Source organism: Heteronotia binoei, chromosome 20 (assembly GCF_032191835.1).
Source record: "Heteronotia binoei isolate CCM8104 ecotype False Entrance Well chromosome 20, APGP_CSIRO_Hbin_v1, whole genome shotgun sequence".
Classification (NCBI taxonomy): Eukaryota; Metazoa; Chordata; class Lepidosauria; order Squamata; family Gekkonidae; genus Heteronotia; species Heteronotia binoei.
In genome coordinates, this window is record NC_083242.1 from 16,320,137 (window position 1) to 16,342,471 (window position 22,335).

General features: G+C 45.1%; 2 protein-coding genes across 3 annotated transcripts in view; both read left to right on the forward strand.

Annotated features, from left to right (window-relative positions):
* Window positions 1–899: 899 nt before the first annotated feature.
* On the forward strand, window positions 900–12,505 carry RNPS1 (RNA binding protein with serine rich domain 1). The gene is made up of 8 exons (XM_060260523.1): window positions 900–1,040; window positions 5,538–5,730; window positions 6,014–6,169; window positions 6,658–6,849; window positions 7,205–7,307; window positions 7,549–7,702; window positions 8,419–8,560; window positions 11,408–12,505. Exons 2-8 carry the CDS (start codon window positions 5,660–5,662, stop codon window positions 11,511–11,513), a joined length of 924 nt encoding a protein of 307 aa, XP_060116506.1. The 5' UTR covers window positions 900–1,040; window positions 5,538–5,659; the 3' UTR covers window positions 11,514–12,505.
* A 5,329-nt stretch (window positions 12,506–17,834) lies between these two features.
* IFT140 (intraflagellar transport 140) overlaps window positions 17,835–22,335 on the forward strand; it is a 133,015-nt gene continuing 128,514 nt past the window's right edge. For both annotated transcript variants that reach the window (XM_060261049.1, XM_060261050.1), the window contains exons 1-3: window positions 17,835–18,008; window positions 19,986–20,207; window positions 22,155–22,276. In XM_060261049.1, coding sequence (XP_060117032.1) covers window positions 17,862–18,008; window positions 19,986–20,207; window positions 22,155–22,276 — 491 coding nt within the window. In that variant the 5' untranslated portion in view covers window positions 17,835–17,861. The remainder of the gene's footprint in view (window positions 18,009–19,985; window positions 20,208–22,154; window positions 22,277–22,335) is intronic.

The window sequence follows — 22,335 nt, forward strand, 5'->3', positions numbered from 1 at the left end:
ATCATCTTCTTCTTTTGGTTTAGAACAGAGGTGGCCAAATTTGCTTAACATTAAGAGCCACATAGAATAAATGCCAGATGTTTGAGGGCCACAAGACATGAACATCAGATGTTTGGGAGCCACAAGGAAGGCAGGCAGGCAAACAGATGGGGGGAGTGGGAGAGAGAGAGATGGAAAGAAAGCAACTTAAGAGCCACATGTGGTTCCCGAGCCACAGACCAGTTCCAAACAAACCTTTAATCCTGATCCAGCCTGGTCCCCAGATTGATTTTCTCCACTAGTATCATAAACTCATAGAATTGATTTCTATGATTCTAGTGCAGAATTTCAATTTGGGATAGGGCTGGACCTGGATTAAAAGTCTAGTGCGGAAGTTAAGGTGCTTGCTCGAGGGTTGCCAAGTCCAATTCAACAAATATCTGGGGATTTTGGGGGGTGGAGCCAGGAGCAAGGTTGTGACAAGCATAATTGAACTCCAAAGGGAGTTCTGGCCATCACATTTAAAGGGACCGCACACCTTTTAAATGCCTTCCCTCCATTGGAAATAATGGATAAAGGCACCTTCTTTTGGGGCTCATAGAATTGGACCCCGTAGTCCAATATTTTGAAACTTGGAGGGTATTTTGAAGAAGGTATTGGATGCTATGCTGTAAATTTGGTGCCTCTACCTCAAAAAACAGCCCCCCCCCCCGATACCCGCGGAGCAATTTTCCATTATACCATATCGGTCTCCATAGGCAATCATGGAGTGCCCATCAGACATTTCCCTCCCCAGCTTTCTGATGACCCTGAAGCGGGGGAAGGGTCTCCAAACCGGGAGGATCCCCTGCCCCCACCTGGGGATTGGCAACCCAAGCTTGCTCTGTCCGCTTTAAAAGCGGTCCCAGCAGCGCGAACACACGCTTTCCAATCCCTTCGCGAAAACACCAGCCTTCTCCGTGACATTATCAGACCGCGCCGCCTGACGGGCTCTTGGCGCTCTCACGGCTCTAGCGTCACAACGAACGCGACCGAGGTGTGAGGAGACGGTGGCTGAGGATGTGAGTAGAGGGAGAGGTGGGAATCCGCCGCCATCCGAGCCAGGGCGGGCCAGGCGGCACGGCGAGGGCGGCCAGGCGTGCACGGGGGAAGTTCGTGCAGCTGGGGAGGTGCATATGCGGAGGGCCGGTGGCGGCGGGAGCACCTTAGGGCGTCTTGGGAGTCGGCCCGGGGTGGGTCGGCGGCGGGAGACCGGAGGGGATGTAGCCTCTGTGTGGAAGAGGATATGTATGATTGACACGAGAGAGCCCACTGGCCCCGCCTCCTTGGCTATCGTTGGAAGAAACCTGAAGTCCAGGCGCGCCTAAAGAAAATGGGGGCCGTTCTCCCTCCCTCCCTCCCTATCAGGGGTTCTCCTTATGAAATGAAGGGATTCTTTATTTTATTTATTATTTATTTTAGGTCATTTATAGTCCGCCCTATACCAAAAAGGGCTCAGGGCGGATAACAGCCTTATAAAACAATATGAATAACAGTTAAAACATATGAATAAAATAAAGGACAATTCATTCATAGACAGTTTTAAAATAGTTTCAGATGGCAGTTCCGTTGGCACATGTATAGCCTAAGAATCAGTTGGCACATGTTATATGCACTACGAATCGGTCCTGCATTTTGAGAATCAGACACAGCAAAAGGTAATTTAATATTATAACAGAGGTGGTACTGCAGCATAGGGCTGGCCAATGGAATAGAATGCCCGATAGTGTAAAAAGGTAAAGGTAGTTCCCTGTGCAAGCACCAGTCGTTTCCGACTCTGGGGTGAGATTGGTTTCACGTTTTCATGGCAGACTTTTTACGGGGTGGTTTGCCATTGCCTTCCCCAGTCATCTACGCTTTCCCCCCAGCAAGCTGGGTACTCATTTGCTTGATGCTATAAATCATAATTTGTTGCTATAACCTTCTGGTTGTGTTGTCAATTACCCACCTGGAGGTTAGCAACCCTAATTTAAGCCTAGTTTCTTAGCCAGTGTTTTGCAGAGACACTTGTGATTTGATGCAGGAATGCCAGCCTCCAGTTAAGAATCCCACAGAATTAGAGCTTTTCTCTAGACCAGGGGTGGTCAACGGTAGCTCTCCAGATTTTTTTGCCTACAACTCCCATCAGCCCCAGCCAGCATGGCCAATGGCTGGGACTGGTAGACAAAAATCATCTGGAGAGCTACTGTAGGCCACCCCTGCTGTAAACTACAGAGTTCAGATCCTCTGGAGAAAGCAGATGTTTTGGAGGGCGGACTCTGTGGCACTGTTCCCTACTGAGGTCCCTGTCTTTCACAGACCCTGCTCACAAATTTCCAGGAGTTTCCCAACCTGGATCTAGCCGCCCTAGTTTGACATAACCTGGAATATCCAGGGTTTGTTTCCTGGATGCTCTGAACTGACTTTACATTAATAGTAAAAGTATTGGGAATTTTAGGTTTGGTATGACTATGCTAGATATATCTGAAATCTCTATTTATGCCAATGTATGTAGGCATCTCTCTGTGTAACGGGTGTGTACATATATCTGTGGGTAGACATATATGCATTGATGATGCAGACCACGATTGAGTCCAGAAGCCATGTAATGCCTGTTGTTAGAACCAACGAAAAGGACACAAAACTTTGTGTGAGCTACAAAATTGCTATGTCGTGTAATATTTTAGCATGCCTCAAGTTGAGGGTGAATGTATTCTTTTAATTTCTCTCTGTGTTTTTACCCGTCGTCTTGGCTTTTTAGTGGCTTACTCTAATATGAAATACAGGTAGAATAAAATGCGTTTGGGGAAATCAGCATGATTACATGTAAACCATGCCTGTGCTGAGTTGGTGCTTCACCAAACACACCAGTTTAAAATGCAAGTATAAATTAAAGATGTTTGCTGGAAAGGGAGCTCAACTGACATTCTCACCAGCTTCCCAAAAGACCTTTTATTTATATCAGTATTTTAAATTGGAGTCAGTCATTTCAGAAGCCAGTGTTCGGCTGAATAAAGAAGCAGGTGAGAAGTGTGCACATTTACACACACTTCATTCATGTATTTGTTAATATTTGCACAAATGAAAGGCAGGACAGAGTATTTGAGGTACATGAGGTAGGCCAGGATTGTTATCTGTATTGCCAGTGGAGTTGACTGGGGCCACCTGGTGAACTCATCTCAAAGGTTGAGGCTTGAACTAGGGCAAGGGTAGCCAAACTTGCTCAACGTTAAAGCCACATAGAATAAATGCCAGATGTTTAAGAGCCACAAGACATGAACATCAGATGTTTGAGAGTTGCAGGCAGGCAAATAGATTGGGGTAGGGAGGAGAGGTGGAAAGAAAGCAACTTTAACTTTAAATGCATTCTCCAAGCTGGTCAGCAGGGTGGTAGGAGCTTCAAGAGCCACACAATATGTGTGGAAGAGCCACAGTACGGCCACCCCTGAACTTGGGAGCTGCAGACTTGGAGCTCAGACTCTTACCCTTTACTGTAAATCTGCTAGTCTGTTGTACTACACAAGACTTGTGCTAATTTTTGTACAGTTACTGTTGACAGTGCAACCGTGTCGTAGCTGTTTTGTGACCTGGGATCTGGAAGGCAAAGAAAGGGACCAGGTTCCTGTCCAGAAGGCTTAAGAATGTAAAAAGAGCCTTACTAAACTCATCAGTGGCTAGCTGAATGCATGCAGGAAGCTCGTATGTTTTCAGCATCTCTGACTGCTCTGAGCAGGGGGTCTGTTCAGTTTCCTTCAAAAACAATTCCTTTTTCAAAATAAGCCACCAAAGACCAGGGCCATCTTGTGGCGATGAATTCCATAAGCTAATTATAATAATTGATTACTTCGTTATGATGAAAATAAGTTCTTCTCGTTCTGAATTTGCTTTCAGCAGGATTCATTGGGGTGACCCCCAAACATTAGTTTTGGGGGAGAAAAATGCTTGTCTGCCTGCTTTCTTTCAGTTGTTCCTAATTTGGTAAATATCTGTCTTGTCCGCTGTTGATTGGCTTTTGCCTAAATTAAAATCCCAAATGGTTTAGCCCAGGGGTAGCCAGACTGTGGCTTGGGAGCTGCATGTGGCTCTTTTACACATACTGTGTGACTCTTGAACCCCTCCCTCCCATTGGCCAGCTTGAAGAAGGCATTTGTCTCTTTAAATCACTTTGCGAAGCCAGCCAGTGGTTAAAGTTGGTTTCTTTCCACATCTCTCTCCCTCCCCCATGTATTTGCTTTTCTCCTTCCCTCCTCAAACATCTGATGTTTATTCTATGTGGCTCTTATATTAAGCAAGTTTGGCCACCCCTGGTTTAGCCTTTTCCCATAGGGAAGGTACTGGCCAGCCCCTTTGTTTTATTTATTACTTCATTTATATCCCACTTTTTCCTCCCAGTGGGTACCTAAAGTGGCTTTTGCTGTCCTCCATTTTATCCTCTGAGCAACCCTTGGTGATAAGTTAAGCTGAGAGTGTGACTTGCCTCAGGTCAGCCACTAGGAGTTCATGGTGAAGTGGGGATCTGAACTTGAGTCTCCCAGATACTAGTCCAACACATCCTGATAAACATACCTTGCTGGCATTTGATCAGTTTGGCTGCCCTTTTCCTGTTCTGTTCTGATATCCCTTTTAAGTTGGGGGTGAACAGAATTAAACTAGCCCCATGGTGCAAAGTGGTAAAGCTGCAGTACTGCCGTCCGAGCTCTGCTCACTACCTGAGTTCGATCCTGGCGGAAGCTGGGTTCAAGTGAGTTGGAAATGACTTGTGCTTGCACAGGGGACTACCTTTACCTTAAAAAAACCCCAGAATTATATACTGTCTTCCAAATTGAATTGCACCATAGTTTTGTACAAATGCATTTACGTTACCAGCTGTCTTCTTTCCTGCAAGTCCTTAGCAAGTGCCCAGAAATGGATCTTTGGCTGGACTTGCTACATCACAAAATTGTGGGAATCCTGATTAGTTTTATCTCCCTCTCCCTGAGAATCGAGACAGAGAGATGTACCCTTTACCTCCTGTAATCTTTCTGACAGCTTAAAGGTCTGCCCTTGCTGCAGCTGTGTGCTGATACCTGGATGCTTAATAGGAAAGCAGAACTGTGAAAGGAAACTTCAAAGATGTAGGAGTAGGGGGGATTGTTTGGTTGGTTCTCTCCCCTCACCGCCATGGTGGACACTTTGAGTAGGGGCTGTCTGAGGATAGTGGATGTACAAAAGCCAAACCCTACGACATCTCCAGACAGTTCCTCTGAGCTCCACTGCTTCGCTTGCTCATATTTCCTCCTATGTGAAAGTGTTTAGGAGAGAATTTCAAGTGCTCTTTTTTAAAAAATGCGCCACGCAAGCTGCTTATGCAGCTAGTGCCTATTTTAAAAGTGGAGCATTGGTTGTAACGGTCATTTGTCTACGGATGGTACTTTGCATGCACAGATGACTCAGTTACTTGTGCCTTTTTTACCTCCTTGGGAAGTGGGTATCTTCTGCCTGTATAAAATATATATATATACTATATTAATTGTCTCTAAATCTTTTTATCTTGTCACCAGGCTGCTCTTTGGAGTTTATTTCACGCGATTTAGGGATCGTTTCTCAAACTCAAGGAGTTAGAAGTTAAGAGGTCGGATAAGTGTGTCCCCCGCAGTGCCACTTTTGGACTCGGAAGGGGAAAATGGAGCTATCAGGAATGAAAAAGAAGAGTTTGCTAGGAATCAAAGAAAATAATAAAAAGTCCAGCACTAGGTAATAATTGTCTGATTTTTTCAAAGCCCTAACCCTTCTGAGGGGCGGTGGTTGTATAGTGTCCTAGTGCTTTCCCAGCAAGCATGAGGAATTAACAATGCATCTCCCCGCCCTTTTCTTAACTTCAGCATCCTTCCCGCCACTGGCTTTATTTTGTGAAGCTGCTCCATAGTGGGAATGCTGGGAATTCTAGCATTCCGCACCCTGTAGAGATGGGCTGCTTTTGCTTTATGTTGTCAAGGAAAAGTCGGGTACTGAGTTTCTGAACTTACATTCTTTAAAGGGCTCCCTCTCCTAGCAAGCGTAAAGACCGGACTGAAGAAAAATCCAAGGACAGGTCTAAGGACAAACCAGCCACCAAGGAATCTGGTGAAAAGGACCGCGGGCGAGACAAGACCCGAAAGAGGCGAAGTGCTTCCAGCGGCAGCAGCAGCACAAGGTGGGGTCACATGGCTGTTGGGAATTAGGGGGCTTAGGAAGTGGCTGGCTTCCAAGGGCTGTCATAGTTGGAGGTGGTGGATGCCCTGGACTTTTGTGTACTGAGGTAAGTGGATGGCTGTTTCCATCCTGCCCTGTTCGTGAGCTTCCGAGGTACATGTGTGCAAGTGTGCTGAAAGCTGTGTCGTGCAATACAGGGACATTGGGTTGTTCCCACAACCCAATTTTTTCACTGTTTGGGATTGAGAGGAGCAAAAGATGCAAACTCTGGTTCCTCTTTCCAGATCGAAACAAGGCATTGTTAATTTGTGTGGGGTTTGCACACATCATGCATGCATCCCTCAGAATAGTTGCTCCAAACTTGAGAGAGTAAAACAGATGGGCAACAGTTAGAAGTGCAAACGTCCATTTAAAATTATCTCTAGTGACTGGGAGAAGATTTCCACATTCCTTTGCATGATCTGTTCTGGCACTTCCTTTTTTTGCCAGATCCCGCTCTAGCTCCACATCTAGTTCAGGGTCAAGCTCCAGCACCGGCTCCAGCAGCGGCTCCAGTTCCTCCTCAGCATCAAGCCGTTCCGGGAGCTCCAGCACTTCACGAAGTTCCAGCTCCAGCAGCTCCTCGGGTTCCCCGAGCCCATCTCGACGTCGGCACGACAACAGGAGACGTTCCCGTTCCAAGTGAGTTTGAATGACTTTTTTTGCTCATTTTGGTGAGGCCTTTAGAAACACTCGTCATGAGAGGTTGGCTCAGAGCCTCAGTGACTCACCAGCCATTGCTCTTGGCTGAAATAATTTGTGTTCAGTCAAGTTCTTGTTTGATGTCCTTGGTCTTCAGGAGGGTTGTTTGGATGCTGTCCCCTACTGTGTGCCTTGGTGATATCATTTGACCCAGCTGCAATTAACTTGCATTTTAAATTCTTAAATTTACTGAGGGGTTACTGAACATTATCAACAGTTGAGTTGCACAGTTGGTTTCATGCATATGTTCTTAATATTTTTTTTAAATGTGACTATCTTAAACATTTTTAACCAGGTCAAAGCCACCCAAGAGAGATGAAAAGGAACGGAAGAGAAGAAGCCCGTCACCAAAACCTACCAAAGTGCATGTTGGGAGGCTCACCAGAAATGTTACCAAGGTGATAGTCTGCTTCTTTCAGAGCTCAATAAAGACTGGATATCTTAAATATGAAGTGAGACATAATGGTCATAAAGCAAATGAACTCGCATAAAACACTAGTTTATGATAGTGAAGTTGGGGTAATTCAGGAAGGTAAACTTCAGCTGAAGGATTTGTGCAGATTTAGCTAGTGTTCAAATCCAGGTAAAAGTGTGTGTTGTGTTGCCATGGCCATTGAGGTGAATTCTTTCCTCCAACAGGATCACATAATGGAAATCTTTTCCACTTACGGGAAGATTAAAATGATTGACATGCCAGTGGACAGGCTCAATCCACACCTCTCCAAGGGTTATGCGTACGTAGAATTTGAGAATTCAGATGATGCGGAGAAGGCCCTGAAACACATGGATGGAGGTGGGTGTCAGCAACCGATTGAACAGATTGAAATATAGTACCAGGTTTTTCCCCCCAAAGAATTTGTCCTTTGGAACTTCACCATCCTTGAAAAGCACGATGGTCGCCATCCTGATTGGGGAGGTGGTTGATGATTTGATTGCAGATCAACTGGACTGGGTTCTCTCACTAAAAAAAAGTGGGAAAAGCTGGCCCACTGGATAATAGCTCACTGTGTTTTTCAAATGGACAGTGGGAATAGATTATCCTTTATTTATAGTCATTTTTTAAAAAAAAAAACCATTTATTTTAAATACAAACAATGAAACAATCAAAAAGCATACAACCATGCCATTTATAATTAGTCATGACGGAAAAGCTTGGAGAAAGTTGGTATTCATTTTTCATAGAACTAATCCACGTCCTGGAAAAGTTAACAGACTTTATCATTGCGTAGAGAAATTCTTACTCTTCCAGACCTTGTTCCTTCTCTGCCCTTCCACCCCAGTAACTTCTGTTTCCTCCTTTAACCTGACAAAGCTGCAGGTTTTAACAACAACCACCTTTATTGGCATAGCGAAAAGATGCATTTGTTCCTAAGCCCTCTTTTTTGCTACGTTCCCTTTCTTCCTAAAGCTATATAAAGATAATGTGATCTTTGTCTTTTAAGAAAGTGCTGCAACTGGGCTTCTCATGGGAAAACATTCAAGGCATCTTGACTTTGTGATGTTTAACAGGGCAGATTGATGGTCAGGAGATCACCGCCACAGGTGTCTTGGCTCCTCGGACTAGGATGCCCCCAAGACGTTTCTCCCCTCCCAGGAGGATGCTGCCGCCACCGCCCATGTGGCGTCGATCACCACCACGTATGAGAAGAAGGTAGGTTGTCTTCAGGGGCTGTGCAAGCAGCGCAGAACCACAGGTGTTTACAATTGCTGGTTCTGTAAGTTTTGTCTCTGTCCAGAGTTTGAGGTAAATCTCTTTGGAACTAACTCACTGCAAACTATAGAGTTCTGCTTCTTGTAAGCAATTGACTCTGAAGATCTTAGAATCTTACTTGGTGAAAATGAACTTCCAATCCCCCCCCCAATAGATCAGGGGGTGGCTAGACTGCAGCTCAGGAACCACATATGGCTCTTTTACACATATTGTGTGACTCTCAAAGCCCCCCCCCCCCCCCGCATCAGCTGGCTTGGAGAAGGCATTTATCACTTTAAATCACTTCGCCAAGCCACCCGGCAGCTTGGAGAACACATTTAAAGTTGCTTTCTTTCCACCTCTCTCCCCATCTATTTGCCTGCCTGCCTACTCTCAAACATCTGACATTCATGTCTTGCGGGTCCCAGACAGCTGCCATTTATTCTGTGTGGCGCAGAGTGGTAAAGCAGCAGTGCTGCAGTACTGTGGTCTGAACTCTCTGCTCATGACTTGAGTTCGATTCCGGCAGAAGCTGGATTCAGGTAGCCAGCCCAAGGTTGACTCGGCCTTCCATCCTTCTGAGGTCGGTAAAATGGGGGGGAAAGTGTAAAAGACTGGGGAAGGCAATGGCAAACCATCCCATAAAAAGTCTGCTGTGAAAATGTTGTGAAAGCAATGTCACCCCAGAGTCAGAAATGACTGGTGCTTGCACAGAGGATCTTTCCTTTCCTTACGTTAAGCAAGTTTGGCCATCCCTGCTATAAGTTATGTTGGGTTGGATCCCACAGATCTGCTTCACAAATGGTGCTTAGCTTTAGCGCAAGAGTCCTTCTCCTGACACAAGAAACTGTTTGCTAGAGAAAAATGCTGCCATTAACGGAACAGGTCTTCAGGATTCATCCCCTGGTTCCGTTCCTTGAGGATTTTGCTTGCCAATAGTTCTTAAGTGTCCACACAGTCGTGAAGAGATGCAATTTTCCATACCACTCATTCCAAATTGGACATGCAGATCTGAATGCAAAGTCATCTTTTTTAACATACTTGTAGTTGTCGGGGAAAACAGTGGTGTTTGTGAAGGGTGGTTTTTACATGCATCCCACTGGGTGTACTTCACTGGCTTTACCATCTGTGGTAAAGAAGGAACCATAGAATTGGATAAGGTGTGGAAAAGGGCAATGGAAAAGATTCTCTGCAAGAGAGGAGAAGAGTGTGAGGCTTTTTAGTTTAGGAAAAAAGGTGAGTGGAGACATGATAGAGGTTTATAAAATTCCGCACAGTATGGTAAACTGGATAGTCTTCTCTCACTGTCCCACAATTCTAGAATCCAGGCTCACAAGATTATATTGATTAGAGGTAGATAACAGATTAGACAGAAGAAAATACAGCCATCTTCCTATAAATCTGGCTAGAGAAAGCCAGATGCCACTAAATACCAATTTGCTTGTGCATTGTGAATTGCAAACTAGTGAATGGCTTCATGCTCTGTTTCCTAGGAACCATCTGGCTCTCCATGGTTGGGATTGGGAGGCTGGACAAAATGGATCTCTGACTTAATCCAGCAGGGCTCTTAAAGTCCTTCCATACAACATGCGACTGTTTGTTTATTCCACGCCTCTGTTTTGTCTCTACTCCCTTGCGGCTTGGCGAAACTCAGGCCACTGAGACAGAGCTAAAAAGAAATGTCTTTTGTGTTCTTTTGAGCTTACTTGCTGGATGATTTGCGTGTGTTCCTGAGGGTACTTCAGCTGGTAGTAAGCCAAAGGCTGGAATTGCAGTTGGTTGCAGACTCTTTCTCATCTCTCCCTCGTGGGGACCCAAAGCAGCTTATCACTCTGTTGTCCTGTCTGCTACTTTATCCTCACAACAACAACCCTGTGGGATTAAGTTAGACTGAGAGAATGCTACCGGTCCAAGGTCACCCAACAAGTTTCCATGGCAGAGTAGGAATTGGAACCCAGTTGTCCCAAGTCCTAGTGCAGTAGTCCCCAACCTTTTGGGCACCTTTTTGTGGAAGACAGTTTTTCCACGGACTGGTGGGACGGGTTGGGGAGCAGTGGTTTTGGGATGATACAATTGTGCACTTTATTTTGGTGTAGTGGTTAAGTGAGTGGACTCTTTATCTGGGAGAACTGGGTTTGATTCCCCAGTCCTCCACTTGCACCTGCTGGAATGACCTTGGGTCAGTCATAGCTCTCACCAGAGTTGTCCTTGAAAGGGCAGCTGCTGTAAGAGTGCTCTCAGCCCCACCTACTTCACAGGGTGTTTGTTGTGGGGAGGAAGGTAAAGAAGATTGTGACCACTCTTGAGATTCGGAATGGAGGGCAGGATATAAATCCGATGTCATCGTTTTCTTCTTCTTATTATTATTATTATTACATTGTAATATATAATGAAATAATTATACAACTCATGGCCCGGTTGCTAATAGGCTACAGATTGTTACTGGTCCACGGACTGGGGGTTGGGGAACCCCGTCCTAGTGTACCACACTATCCATACTAGTGCTGTCTCTTCATGTTGCTTTGATCCAAGTAGATGATGCTGGTCAGTGCCTGGAAAAAATTGACCTGTGTTCAGAATGTGAATGTGGAACATTTCAGGGATGAGGTAGGGACATAGGATGTGTGTCCCTCCCCTCCCCCCGGTTTAGGTGTAGTGTAAACACACGAAAATGTTGCTGCTCTTTTAGAATATGTAAATTACTTTGGGTCCTCCTGATCGAAAAGGAACTAGGTAGGCATCAATGATCGAAAGGAGGCCTTCTCAATGAAACGGTTCTCTTCTTCCCATCCCGTTGTTTCCCTGCAGGTCCAGGTCTCCCCGGCGCAGGTCCCCCGTTCGTAGGAGGTCAAGATCTCGGTCTCCTGGTCGAAGGCGTCACCGCAGTCGCTCCAGTTCCAACTCGTCCCGATAAAACACAAGACTCAGCAGCTTCCAGTTGTTGCTTTTTTTAAAAAATAAAAAATACTCAAGTCATATACTGATTAGAATTATACATTTTTAAAAGAAAGGAGTGGGGATGGAACAAAAAAGCTTGAAAACTAGTGATGGGGAGACTGACTGGGAGCCAAGGGGAGGGAGATTCACTTGCATTGAGGTTCTTGTAGAAGATGGCTTTGGTGCTGATGTTCTCAGGTGACGTTGCTCTTCAGACAGGAAATCTGTCTCCCTGAAGCCCACGGAGCTACTGCTTAAAATTTTCCCAAAGGCTCAAGAAGTGCTGGAAATGAAAGCTGGAATTGTTGCAGTTAAGAAATAGCAAGTGAGCAAGGGGAACGGCTCTCATTTCTGTTGGACCATTTCAGAACATGGAAGTGTCCCTTTCTTCTCACCCCTCCCAGCTAATTTAGACATAACTTCTTTTTTTTATTTCTGCTCTCTCCTCCCCCAATTAATTCCTCCTAGTGGGGATGTTTGGTGCCAAGGACTGTTGGTTCTTAATGCAGTGAATGTACCCATTCAAGATTTTTGCCCAGGGACTTGGCCAAGATTGTGGTCCTCCTGTACTATGGCAGTAGGTTGCGGATTCGAACCCAACCCAGTCATTTGAGAAACTAGTTTGCTTGTGAAGCTTCCCTTTCCTAGCCAAATGGTTCTGATCTGTATTTCATACCCTGTTCCTTTAGTGCTGATGTAAATGCTTCTGGTTTTTTTTTTAAAGAAGAGAAATATGAAACAGGTTGGCAGAAAAATACTCAACGGTTGGATTTGAAACAGACCAACTAGGGAGGGAGGGGAGTAGTTAACATTCGTATTGTGAAAGGCGAGAGGTCTGCAGCCTGCTGTACAGTCATTACTATAAAGCTTGATTTTTGTATGACTTTGTAGCACCTTGTAGTCATGTTGTGTTTGTACGTGTGTGTAGATTGACAAGATGGAATAAAACCATGGTTTCAAAACAAAAAATGCATGGTCTCCGTTAAACTTGATGCATGTCTGATTTTACCTGTTAGCCCCCCTGTAATGGTGAAGAGTGGTAAAGCTGCAGTACTGCAGTCTGAGCTCTCTGCTCACGACCTGAGTTCAATCCCGGCAGAAGCTGGGTTCAGGTAGCTGGCTCAAGGTTGACTCAGCCTTCCATCCTTTTGAGGTCGGTAAAATGAGTACCCAGCTTGCTGGGGGGAAAGTGTAGATGACTGGGGAAGGCAATGGCAAACCACCCCATAAAAAGTCTGCCAAGGAAACGTCCTGATGTGATGTCACACCATGGACCGGAAACAACAGGGGACTACCTTTACCTTTAATGGCTGTTTTGGCTCCTCGAGACAATCAGTCCGAGGCTGAGGAGGAATGGGAGCAAGGTGGCAACACTGACCAAAGGGATCCTGTGTACTTTGAGGTCACACTCTGTCTTGATTGGGGATGTTTCTGTCCCAGTGGACAATGGAACTTGTCCTTGAATAAAAGTAATTTTAAAGGGTTCTTTTGAGAATAAATGTTTTGTTAGGAGCCTTTTTAGGCTTTCAGAGTTGTGCTGCAATATGTATATATGTAAGTTCTGCCCTTGCATCCATTGTACGTGATTCTGCTCTTCATATCGCCTCACAACAGCCTTGTAAGGTAGGCTGGGCAGTGGGAGATCGTCATTTGCCCAAGGTGAGTTTCAGGCAAGGAAGAATTTGAACCAGAGTCTTCCTGACCCAGGTCCCAGCACTCTTGACCTCTAGACTACACTCTACAGAGCCTCAGTTTTACTCCCCTCAGAGTCAGCATGTTGCAGTGGTTAGTGGTGGAGCAGGAGAAGTAGGTTTGGTTCCCAATTTTGCCGTGGAAGCTTGGAAGATGATTTTGGGCCAGTCATGCTCTCTACCTAACCCACCTAACGGTGGTTGTGAAGATAAAATGGAGAATGGAAGGATGTAAGCCTCTATGATTCTACATTGGGAAGAGAAATGGGGTATATAGGAAGTATAAAAAATAGGAATTTACGGCAGCAGTTGTGTGCCCCTCTTTTGACAGGACTCATTAAAGCAGCACAAACATCTCTGTAAAATGCAGAATTCCATCCACCCACCATGAAGATAATGATGATATTGGATTTACCGTATATCCCACCCTATACTCTGAATCTCAGAGTGGTCACAATCTCCTTTACCTTCCTCCCCTGCAACAGACACCCTGTGAGGTGGGTGGGGCTGAGAGGGCTCTCACAGCAGCTGCCCTTTCAAGGACAACTACAAGAGCTCTGGCTGACCCAAGGCCATTCCAGCAGCTGCAAGTGGAGGAGTGGGGAATCAAACTGGGTACTCCCAGATAAGAGTCTGTACACTTAACCACTACACCAAACTGGCTCATTTATTTAAAATAAATGGAACCAGAGGAAGGGTGGGGGAAGAGAGAACAGATTGAAATTCTAAAGTCCTGGAGGGAAAAAAACCCTTTAGTACAGGATCTGAATAGATACACCAAACAATTGTTTCTCTGAAAGCGGGGGTGAGAAGTAAAAGTGGCAGCTTTGAGATGAGCCAGAAGCAGCTAATAGTATTCCTTAACTTGCTTTCGTCTGATACCTAGCTATCTGTGGGATCACCTTGCCCCACATGTTCCCCAGAGAGCATTTCAATCAAGTTCTCAAAATCTTTTTGCTGTCCCTGGTCTAAAAGAGGCTAGGCTAAATTCCACCAGAGGAAGAGCCTCCTCCGTGGCAGACCCAACAATCTGGAAGTCCCTCCCAGAAGCCATCCCAGAAGCCCTGCGGAACTTTATTGCAGTTCCGCAGGGCCTGCAAGACTGAATTGTTTCGGATGGCATATGACATTTAAACAGGCGAGGGCTGCCACCTCACCTGGATCTATCTCGCATTAATACCATCTGCCTAAGATCTGACCGCTTTGGAGAAAGGAAAATACTATATATGATCTTGCCTGAATAGATGAAGTAACACCACTGCGATTTTATCTGACTGTTTTATTGTTTTACTGTTTTAATATTGTTATCTGTTGTTAGCCGCCTTGAGTCTTCCTAGAATGGGCGGGATATAAGTCTAACGTAATAGATAAATAATACTGAGATACTTTGGTCATCCATGTGCTTGATCTTAAAACCAAACCGGCTTGAGTGCAGCTGGAACAATGGAGTGTCAATTGGTTGATATAAAAAAAAATGGGCAATTGGATGAAGGGGTACACAGAGGAAAATAAACCTGCCACAGTCTAAACTCCTGGTCAATAAATCAGTACTGAATCGTGGCTAACAGCGTGAAAATAGACTGGAGCAGTAAACCTAAACTTCCCGGGAAAGGTCACGACTTCCGGTAACGGGGACCCTGATTCGCTGTGACTGCATCACTTTCTGCCTTTCTTGGAGCCATTTTAGTTGTGGGAATGTAGAACTAGATTCCTATTGGCTAGGGAGAATGGGCGGGCACTAATGTCAGGGGGAGGGTTCAGGTTCGAATTTCCTCTTTACCAGGGAACCAGCTGCTCACAAGCTCTCAGCGTTTTTGTGAGAATAAACTGGAAGAAAGGAGAACCATATAAACTGCTTTGGGTTCCAAGGGAGAAGAAAGGCGGATAGAAATGAATGGATACCAACTGAGTTATTCATTGGGGCTTTTCTGTGCAGGCCATAGGATCATCATAGAATTGGAAGGGACTTCTGTAAAATCGAGCCCCTGTAAAATGCAGGAACTTTACAAATACTCCCACCCCCACCACCCATATATCCCCAGTACGTGCCCCTTGCTCTATGAATCGTGGGTAACACGGTGCAAAATGATCCTCAAAGTCACTTGGACGCTGTATTCGGGACTTTGTATAGTTTGGTGTGAGTTGGCTCCCCTTAAAAGGTAAAAGCTAGTCGCCTTCGCAAGCACCAGTCGTTTCCGACTCCGGGGTGCATCACGACGTTTTCACGATAGACTTTTTACGGGATGGTTTGCCATTGCCTTCCCCAGTCATCTATACATTCCCGTCAGCAAACCGGGTCCTCATTTTACCGACCTCGGGAGGATGGAAGGCTGAGTCAACCTCGAGCCGGCTACCTGAACCCAGTTTCCGCTGGGATCGAACTCAGGTCATGAGCAGAGCTTGGACTGCAGTATTGCAGCTTTACCACTCTGCGCCACTGGGTTCCCTTGGCTCCCCTAACCCTTGTGTAATTTTGCAGAATTTAATGAGACCTGTTTGCATGGTTTGCTTCAGTGCTGTTTTTTTTAGATTTCTGGTGAGCTCCATAATCCGAAATAAAAGCACCCTTTCCTATGTACCTGAAGAAGTGTGGGTGCACCCGAAAGCTCACACCTGGAATAAACCTTTGTGGGACTTAAAGGGGCCGCTGGACTCGAAGTTTGCTGGGTTCTTTTTATCATACAAGCCAGAAGACAGGCTTCGGGAATTTCCGTACGCTTCTTCCCGCTCGGGAAAGTTCGTGGCTCTTCGGCCCGCCTTCGGCTGTTTCCGCCGCCGAGGGTCGTCCGGAGTTGCCAAGGGTAACGCGAAGCCTCCAGCGAAGGCCGTCTTGAGGCCCGCCAGGCCTCCTTTCGAGCGGGCTGAGGCGGGGGGTGAGGGGCTAACCGGGAACGGGGGCGGCCTTCGGCGTTTCTCTGCCTTCGAGACATTGCAGGGGGAGGTTCTGTTGGGGACTGGCGCCTCAAGCGATGGAGGGGGGCGGTTAGACCTGTGGACCGTTTTGTGTGATTGGCTCTTCCCAGTTAATGTTTTATTGCATTTTTTCCCCAGGCGGGTATCGAACAAACGAATGGATAAAACGACGGGAAACTGGGAAATTGGTAAGGTGGAAAATCTCAGAATGCAGTGATAAGAAATGTTTGTGGGTGGAAGATCAAGGGAAGAGAAGAGATGGGGGGTGGGGGAGGACCAGGGCAGGGAGGGAATCAGGAGGGGTAACCAACTTTTTGGGTTAGCTCAGGGGTGGCCAGACAGTGGCTCGGGAGCCCCATGTGGCTCTTCCACACATATTGTGTGGCTCTTGAAGCCCCACTGCCCTATCGGCCAGCTTGGAGAAGGCATTTCTCTCTTTAAATCACTTCTCCAAGCCAAGCTAGCTAGATGGTTTGGAGAATACATTTGAAGCTAAAGGTGCTTTATTTCCACTTCTCCTTCCTCCGTCCCTCCCTCCTGCCTGCCTGACTAGAGACTTTCAAACATCTGACATTCATGTCTTGCAGCTCTCAGACATCTGATATTTATTTTGTGTGGCTCTTTCATTAAGCAAGTTTGGCCACCCCTGGGTTAGCTGAATGGTGCCTTTAAAAATGCTAAATAGAAAGGAAAAACTGGCACCCTCACTTTTACTATGGCATGATAAGATATGGGAATTCTTCATAAGAGAAAAAAATAACAGCTTTTTTTTTTAAATAACAGCTAACCTAGTTCAGAGATGGTCAAACTTGCCACCTCTGAACCTAAGAGCCACATAGAATAAACGTCAGATATTTGAGAGCTACATGAACAAGACATGAACATCAGATGTTTGAGAGCTGGAAGAGAAGGAAGAAAGGCAGGCAGGCAAATATATGGGGGAGAGGTGGAAATAAAGCAACTTTAATTTTAAATGTATTTTCCAAGCCGCTGGCTGGCTTGGCTTGGAGAAGTGATTTAAAGAGACAAGTGCCTTCTCCAAGCTGGCAGTGGGAGCTTCAAGAGCCACACAATATGTGTGAAAGAGCCACATGTGGCTCCCAGGACACAGTTTGGCCACCTCTGATCTACTTCAGTCTAGATCCAAAGACAGTCTCAGCACATCTTGTTGCTGTAACTGCTTTCATGCCATTCCCTTTGCTACAGGAATCGTTTTATGTAAAGGCAACTGGTTAAATTGAGGGTGCTTCTAACCCACAGTTGGATGATAGGAGCAGTTGATAAAGCCTCAGATAACCAGCTTCTGTCTTGCATGGTAGAAAATTCATTACTAAAGAAAACCTTTTAATAAATGTAAATTTCTGCACCTTCTTATTATATTATAATTTTACAGCAGAGATGTTGTATTTATACCTTGCTAGACTTTGGGTTTGGTGATGGTATATGTCTGCAACCTACTTTGTATTCAGTTTTGGTGAAGGCTTAGTTTGCAGCAACTTGGTGTGCTAGCAGTGTTTCCTCTAAGCTGATTGTTAGCCTCCAGCTCATACATTTTTGTCTTAGGAAGGATGACCCCAGAGCACACTAATTTATGCAGTAGCTCACAACTTTAATGCCAGTAGCCCACAAAAGTAGAATTTTTGCTTATAAGACTCTGCAGTTTAAAGGGAACATTAGTTGCCTTATACTTTTTTCTCCTTGTAGATCTCTGAACTCCTGCTATGGCTATGTATGTTGATCATCGAACTGAAGCACCTAGTTCCTGTGGACCCCCTTCTCATATATCCTGGCATGATCAGCATCCATTTTTGGCTGTTGCATCCATCAATTCTAACTCTGGTGGCAGCGTGGACATTTTTCAAGAACAGGTCAGTGTTAGATTTGTAACGCAGTGGAAGTTCATTTTCATTTAACACTTTTTAAATACATTTAGGTGGATAGCCGTGTTTGTCTGAGGCAGCAGAATGAAGTTTGAGTCCAGTGGCACCTTTAACACCACAAAGTTTAATTCTGGATTTTGTGTATATGTAGAATTAAACTTTGTTGGACTTAAAGGTGCCACTGGATTCAAACTATGTTGTTTTTTAATACATAATTCCTTCTCCCACATGTTGCATCCATTTTAATAGATGTGTTTTAAATTGACTGCTAGCACTTGTCCAATACTATTTAAGTGAAAAAAAATTCTACTTAATTTAAGGACATGTTGCTTGTTAGGATCAAGTAACAAATTCAAGTTTGTTTACTTGCTATTTATAAATCCACCTCTCTCATTTAGATTCAAGGCAGATTATACAATGTAAATCAATACAATCAATAGAAGTAAGACATCTGGTAAGTGAAGCAATAGAACTAGTATTACAAAAATCTGAAAACAAAGCATAAACATTAGAAATATGTTAACAAAAAAGTGAAAGCTATGTAGCAAGAGCCAAATAATATATATGGCAAACAAATGATGTATACTGTATATAATAGTATCGCCCCCCCCCCCAGTGTTGCTCTCTTTAATTAAAGCGCCTTCTTAAAACACTATTATAATCAGTGTTCCCTCTAAGTTGAGTTAGGGTGAACTAGCTCACAGTTTTCTAGCCTCTGGCTCACACAATTTTGTCTTAGCTCAAGCCCCAGAGCAAACTAATGTATGCAGTAGCTCGCAACTTTAATGCCAGCAGCTTTTGTGTACATGCAGAACTTTTGCTTAGAAGACTCCACAGTTTAGACGGAGTATTAATTATAATATAGTCTTATTGCCTTTATAGTATGCTCTCCTGAACCATTCTGTTTTACATAGCTTGTGGAATTCTAGAGGTGTGTGCGCTCTCCTGATCTTTTCAGAGACAGGCCATTCCACAAGGTGTGGGCCACAAAAAGAAATGCAGAATGGAGAATGTACCTCCCAAGTAATTTTTCAAAGTGTGAGCATGCATATCACCATCTTAATTTTACTTCTTGGATGTACTGAGTTGCTATATTCTTTGTCTAAGGCCTTCTAGCAGATGGTCCACAGAGTCAAAAATAAATTATTTTTCTCCCACATCCAGTCTTCTGTAACCTCTACTTTTGATTTTGATTTTTTGCATGGTGTGAATCATTGCTTTGTGTGAATTACTGGGAAAACATAGCAAGAGAAAGTGATAAAGGCTTTTAATTGATTGGATTTCTATAATCATAAAAGGTTTTTAATAGAGAGCAGAAACTAAGTGCATTGCAGACGAAAGCATGGGAGATTTTATTTATTAAAATATTTCTGTCTTTGCCTGGATACCTGCAGACTGCCCAACAGCAAGTTGCAAAATCATAAGAAAGCAGTATCAAAAATACTTATTTAGCTGCTTCATTTATACCCCCCTTTTCTCCCCAGTAGTGATCCATAATGGCTCACAACATCTTCCCCTCGTCTGTTCTGTCTTCACAACAACCCTGTGAAGTAGGCTAGGCTGAGAGAGAGGGATGGGCCCAAGGTCACTCAGTGAGTGGCTCTCTGACCCGGGTCTTCCAGATCCTAGGCTGACACTTTAATTACTGCACCATGTGCTGTCAGATGAAACCAGTCAATAAAGTAGTGGAATCCTGGGAAAACTAGACAAAAGCAATGACATAAATTAGAGGATTTTTCTGAGTCTTGCAAGCCCTCTAGGATTGTGTTTAAATAACCAGGCAATCTTGTTGCTGTTCCAAAAAAGGTCTCATGTTCTGGGTTCCCATCAGGGCTTGGACAGTTTTTTGAGCATGCGGGTAGGGATGTTTTCCAGCAGTAGAAGAAAGTTTGGTCTGGTGAGTGCCTTTTTGCATGAGGCTTAGCAGGAGATACGTCAAGAGAGCCGTGTCATTTTATTTTGCAGGGGGAGCACCTGCCTGATGTGTGCACAGAGAGGAATTTCCGGACCACATGTCTCAGCTGGCATCCTTCCAAGCTGATCCTGGCCATGGGCTGGGAGCTGGGGGAAGTGGTGGTATTGAACAAGCAAGACAAGGAACACCACCCAGTCCCCTCCTACCACCGTGCCGAAATCACAGTCCTGCACTGGAGCACCAACGGTGCCCGCCTCATTTCTGGGGACAGGGTAAGCAGCGACATCTGGCTCATTTTGCTGTGGAACTTAATGGCACCAGGCATGTTTTTCTAGGCACACATCTGTATAAAGTTCTAAAATGTTTTACAGTGCTTAGTTTGGAGTGTCACATGCTTTGTTGCTGGGGGCAAGCAAAAGGAGGTGTGTACAAGCAGGAAGGTGCCACCTAGATCAAACTGGCCCCACTGGTGGAATTCCTGATGGCAGCTGGTCTTTTTGACCACTGTGTGACACAGAGTGTTGGACTGGATGGGCCATTGGCCTGATCCAACATGGCTTCTCTTATGTTCTTAACTGCTACCTGTGATCACTTTTCTAGCCATCAGACTGTGATATGTGTCCTGATGATTGCCTCGCTTATTAAAAAAAATCACTTTGCTTGGACCTGCGGTGGAGACCTTGGGAGCCAGTCCTGCTTTTAGAAAAGTCACTTTTAGCTTAAAGGCACATCCCTGGTAGTCTAACCTTGAGGTGTCAGGTAGCAGCACACGTGGTCCTTAACATCTGTGCAGTATTTGTCTTTGGTCTCAACTGCTCCCTTTTCCTATATCCTTGTGAAGTATCTCAGCACCAGCACGGAACATGTTCCGGCAAAAGCAGTGTCTTCTGAGTTCTCCGTCTGCTTTTTACAAGCATATTCATTTATTGAAAAGCATCAAAGCAAGATGGCTGCACAGTCCCATGGGGAAAAGAGCTTACCATTTTGAAGGCAAAGAAAGCTGCTGGTTCCCACCCACCCCTTGCCTTTTGCTGTGCTTTGTTGAAATTAAAGTGCCTTTTTTCAGTGGTTTGCATTTGTGCAGCGAAACTGAGAGCAGTGTAGTCTCTGCTGTCAGTCAGATTTAACTGACCCTAGGTTGGATTCAAAGGTGCTGTTCTTCCAGCAGAATGACATTTAAGTAGTCAGAACGGCACTTGCATTTATCCTCGAGAGCAGGATTTCAGAGGTTCAGTGGAACACAGTAAGATGGGGGGTGGCAGGGGAATCCCACTCTTGCCAACTTCTTTTGTTGGTGGTGTTTTGAACCAAACCCCAAACCTCTGTCCCAGATGTTGGCCAGCTGGACCTTGCAGGAGGAAGTAGTCATGGCTCCTGGATTTGTTAGGAGACAGGAGCTCAAATCAGCACTTCAAGTCATTCTGGATAGCCCAGGTTAGCCCAGTCTCATGAGATTTTGAAAGCTAAGCAGGATTGGCCCAGTTTTTGGGTGGAAGATCACAGAGGAAGTTTAGGGTTGCTACACAGAGGCAGGCAACAGCAAACCACCTCTCAACATCTCTTGTCTTGAGAACACTTACAAGACTCATCATAAGTCAGCCGTGATTCAATGGCAAAAGAAGGTGGGTGGGCTGCATTCTGCAATTCAGGTCATTCTAAAGTTGTCACTTGGTTATCTTTCTCTGCGGAAGCCGGAGGGAGAACAAACAGTACCAGGATGGATTATTTATTTATTTATTTTATTACATTTGTATCCCTCCCTCCCCTGACGGGCTCAGGGCGGCTATCAACAGTTATGGACGGAAAGCTGAACTGCAAACACGCGGCTGTTGAACTGAGTTTTTTCTGACAGCATGAAAAATATGAAACTCAGTGAATGCAGTCATTAGCAACAAAGTCACACCATCTTTTTTCTCAATACAAATCAAATAGATTGTTGTAGGGCGTGGCAGCTGCAATTTTCAGTTATTACCCCTTGACCTGTCAGTGCACAGTGATGCCGCGTGCTGCAGTGTACGGGATCACATTTTACCACTCTTGCACCAGAAGTCTTGAAGCGCTCAGCTGAAGGATGTCCAAAGTTGCTTGTGCACGCAGCTGGTGGCAGAAGAGAAATGCAGCTGCCGCATTGGAGAGGGTTGTAACGAAAGGCCCTGAATATCCTTTGTGTGTATGTGTTTGTATTTGGGACAGATTAATTTCTCTTGCATCTTTTATAGCTTGGTGGCCTTGTTTTGTGGAGGATGGACCAGCGGGGTAGAGTTCAGGGCCCTCCTCTGCTTCAACACGAGTATGGAAATCATCTCACTTCCTGCATCTTTCGGCCACCTCCTCCTGGCGAGTAAGTCAGCGGCTTTGGCCAGAATTTTGCCCAGCAGAAGTTCTGTATTCTTTTTTTAA

What these genes read in the sequence shown, in the direction of transcription:
- RNPS1 (XM_060260523.1), top strand. Translation starts at nt 5,660, where the DNA reads ATGGAGCTATCAGGAATGAAAAAGAAGAGTTTGCTAGGAATCAAAGAA. An exon ending in AGCGGCAGCAGCAGCACAAG is followed by an intron (nt 6,170 to 6,657) that starts GTGGGGTCACAT and finishes TTTTTTTGCCAG; the next exon opens with ATCCCGCTCTAGCTCCACAT. An exon ending in AGGAGACGTTCCCGTTCCAA is followed by an intron (nt 6,850 to 7,204) that starts GTGAGTTTGAAT and finishes ATTTTTAACCAG; the next exon opens with GTCAAAGCCACCCAAGAGAG.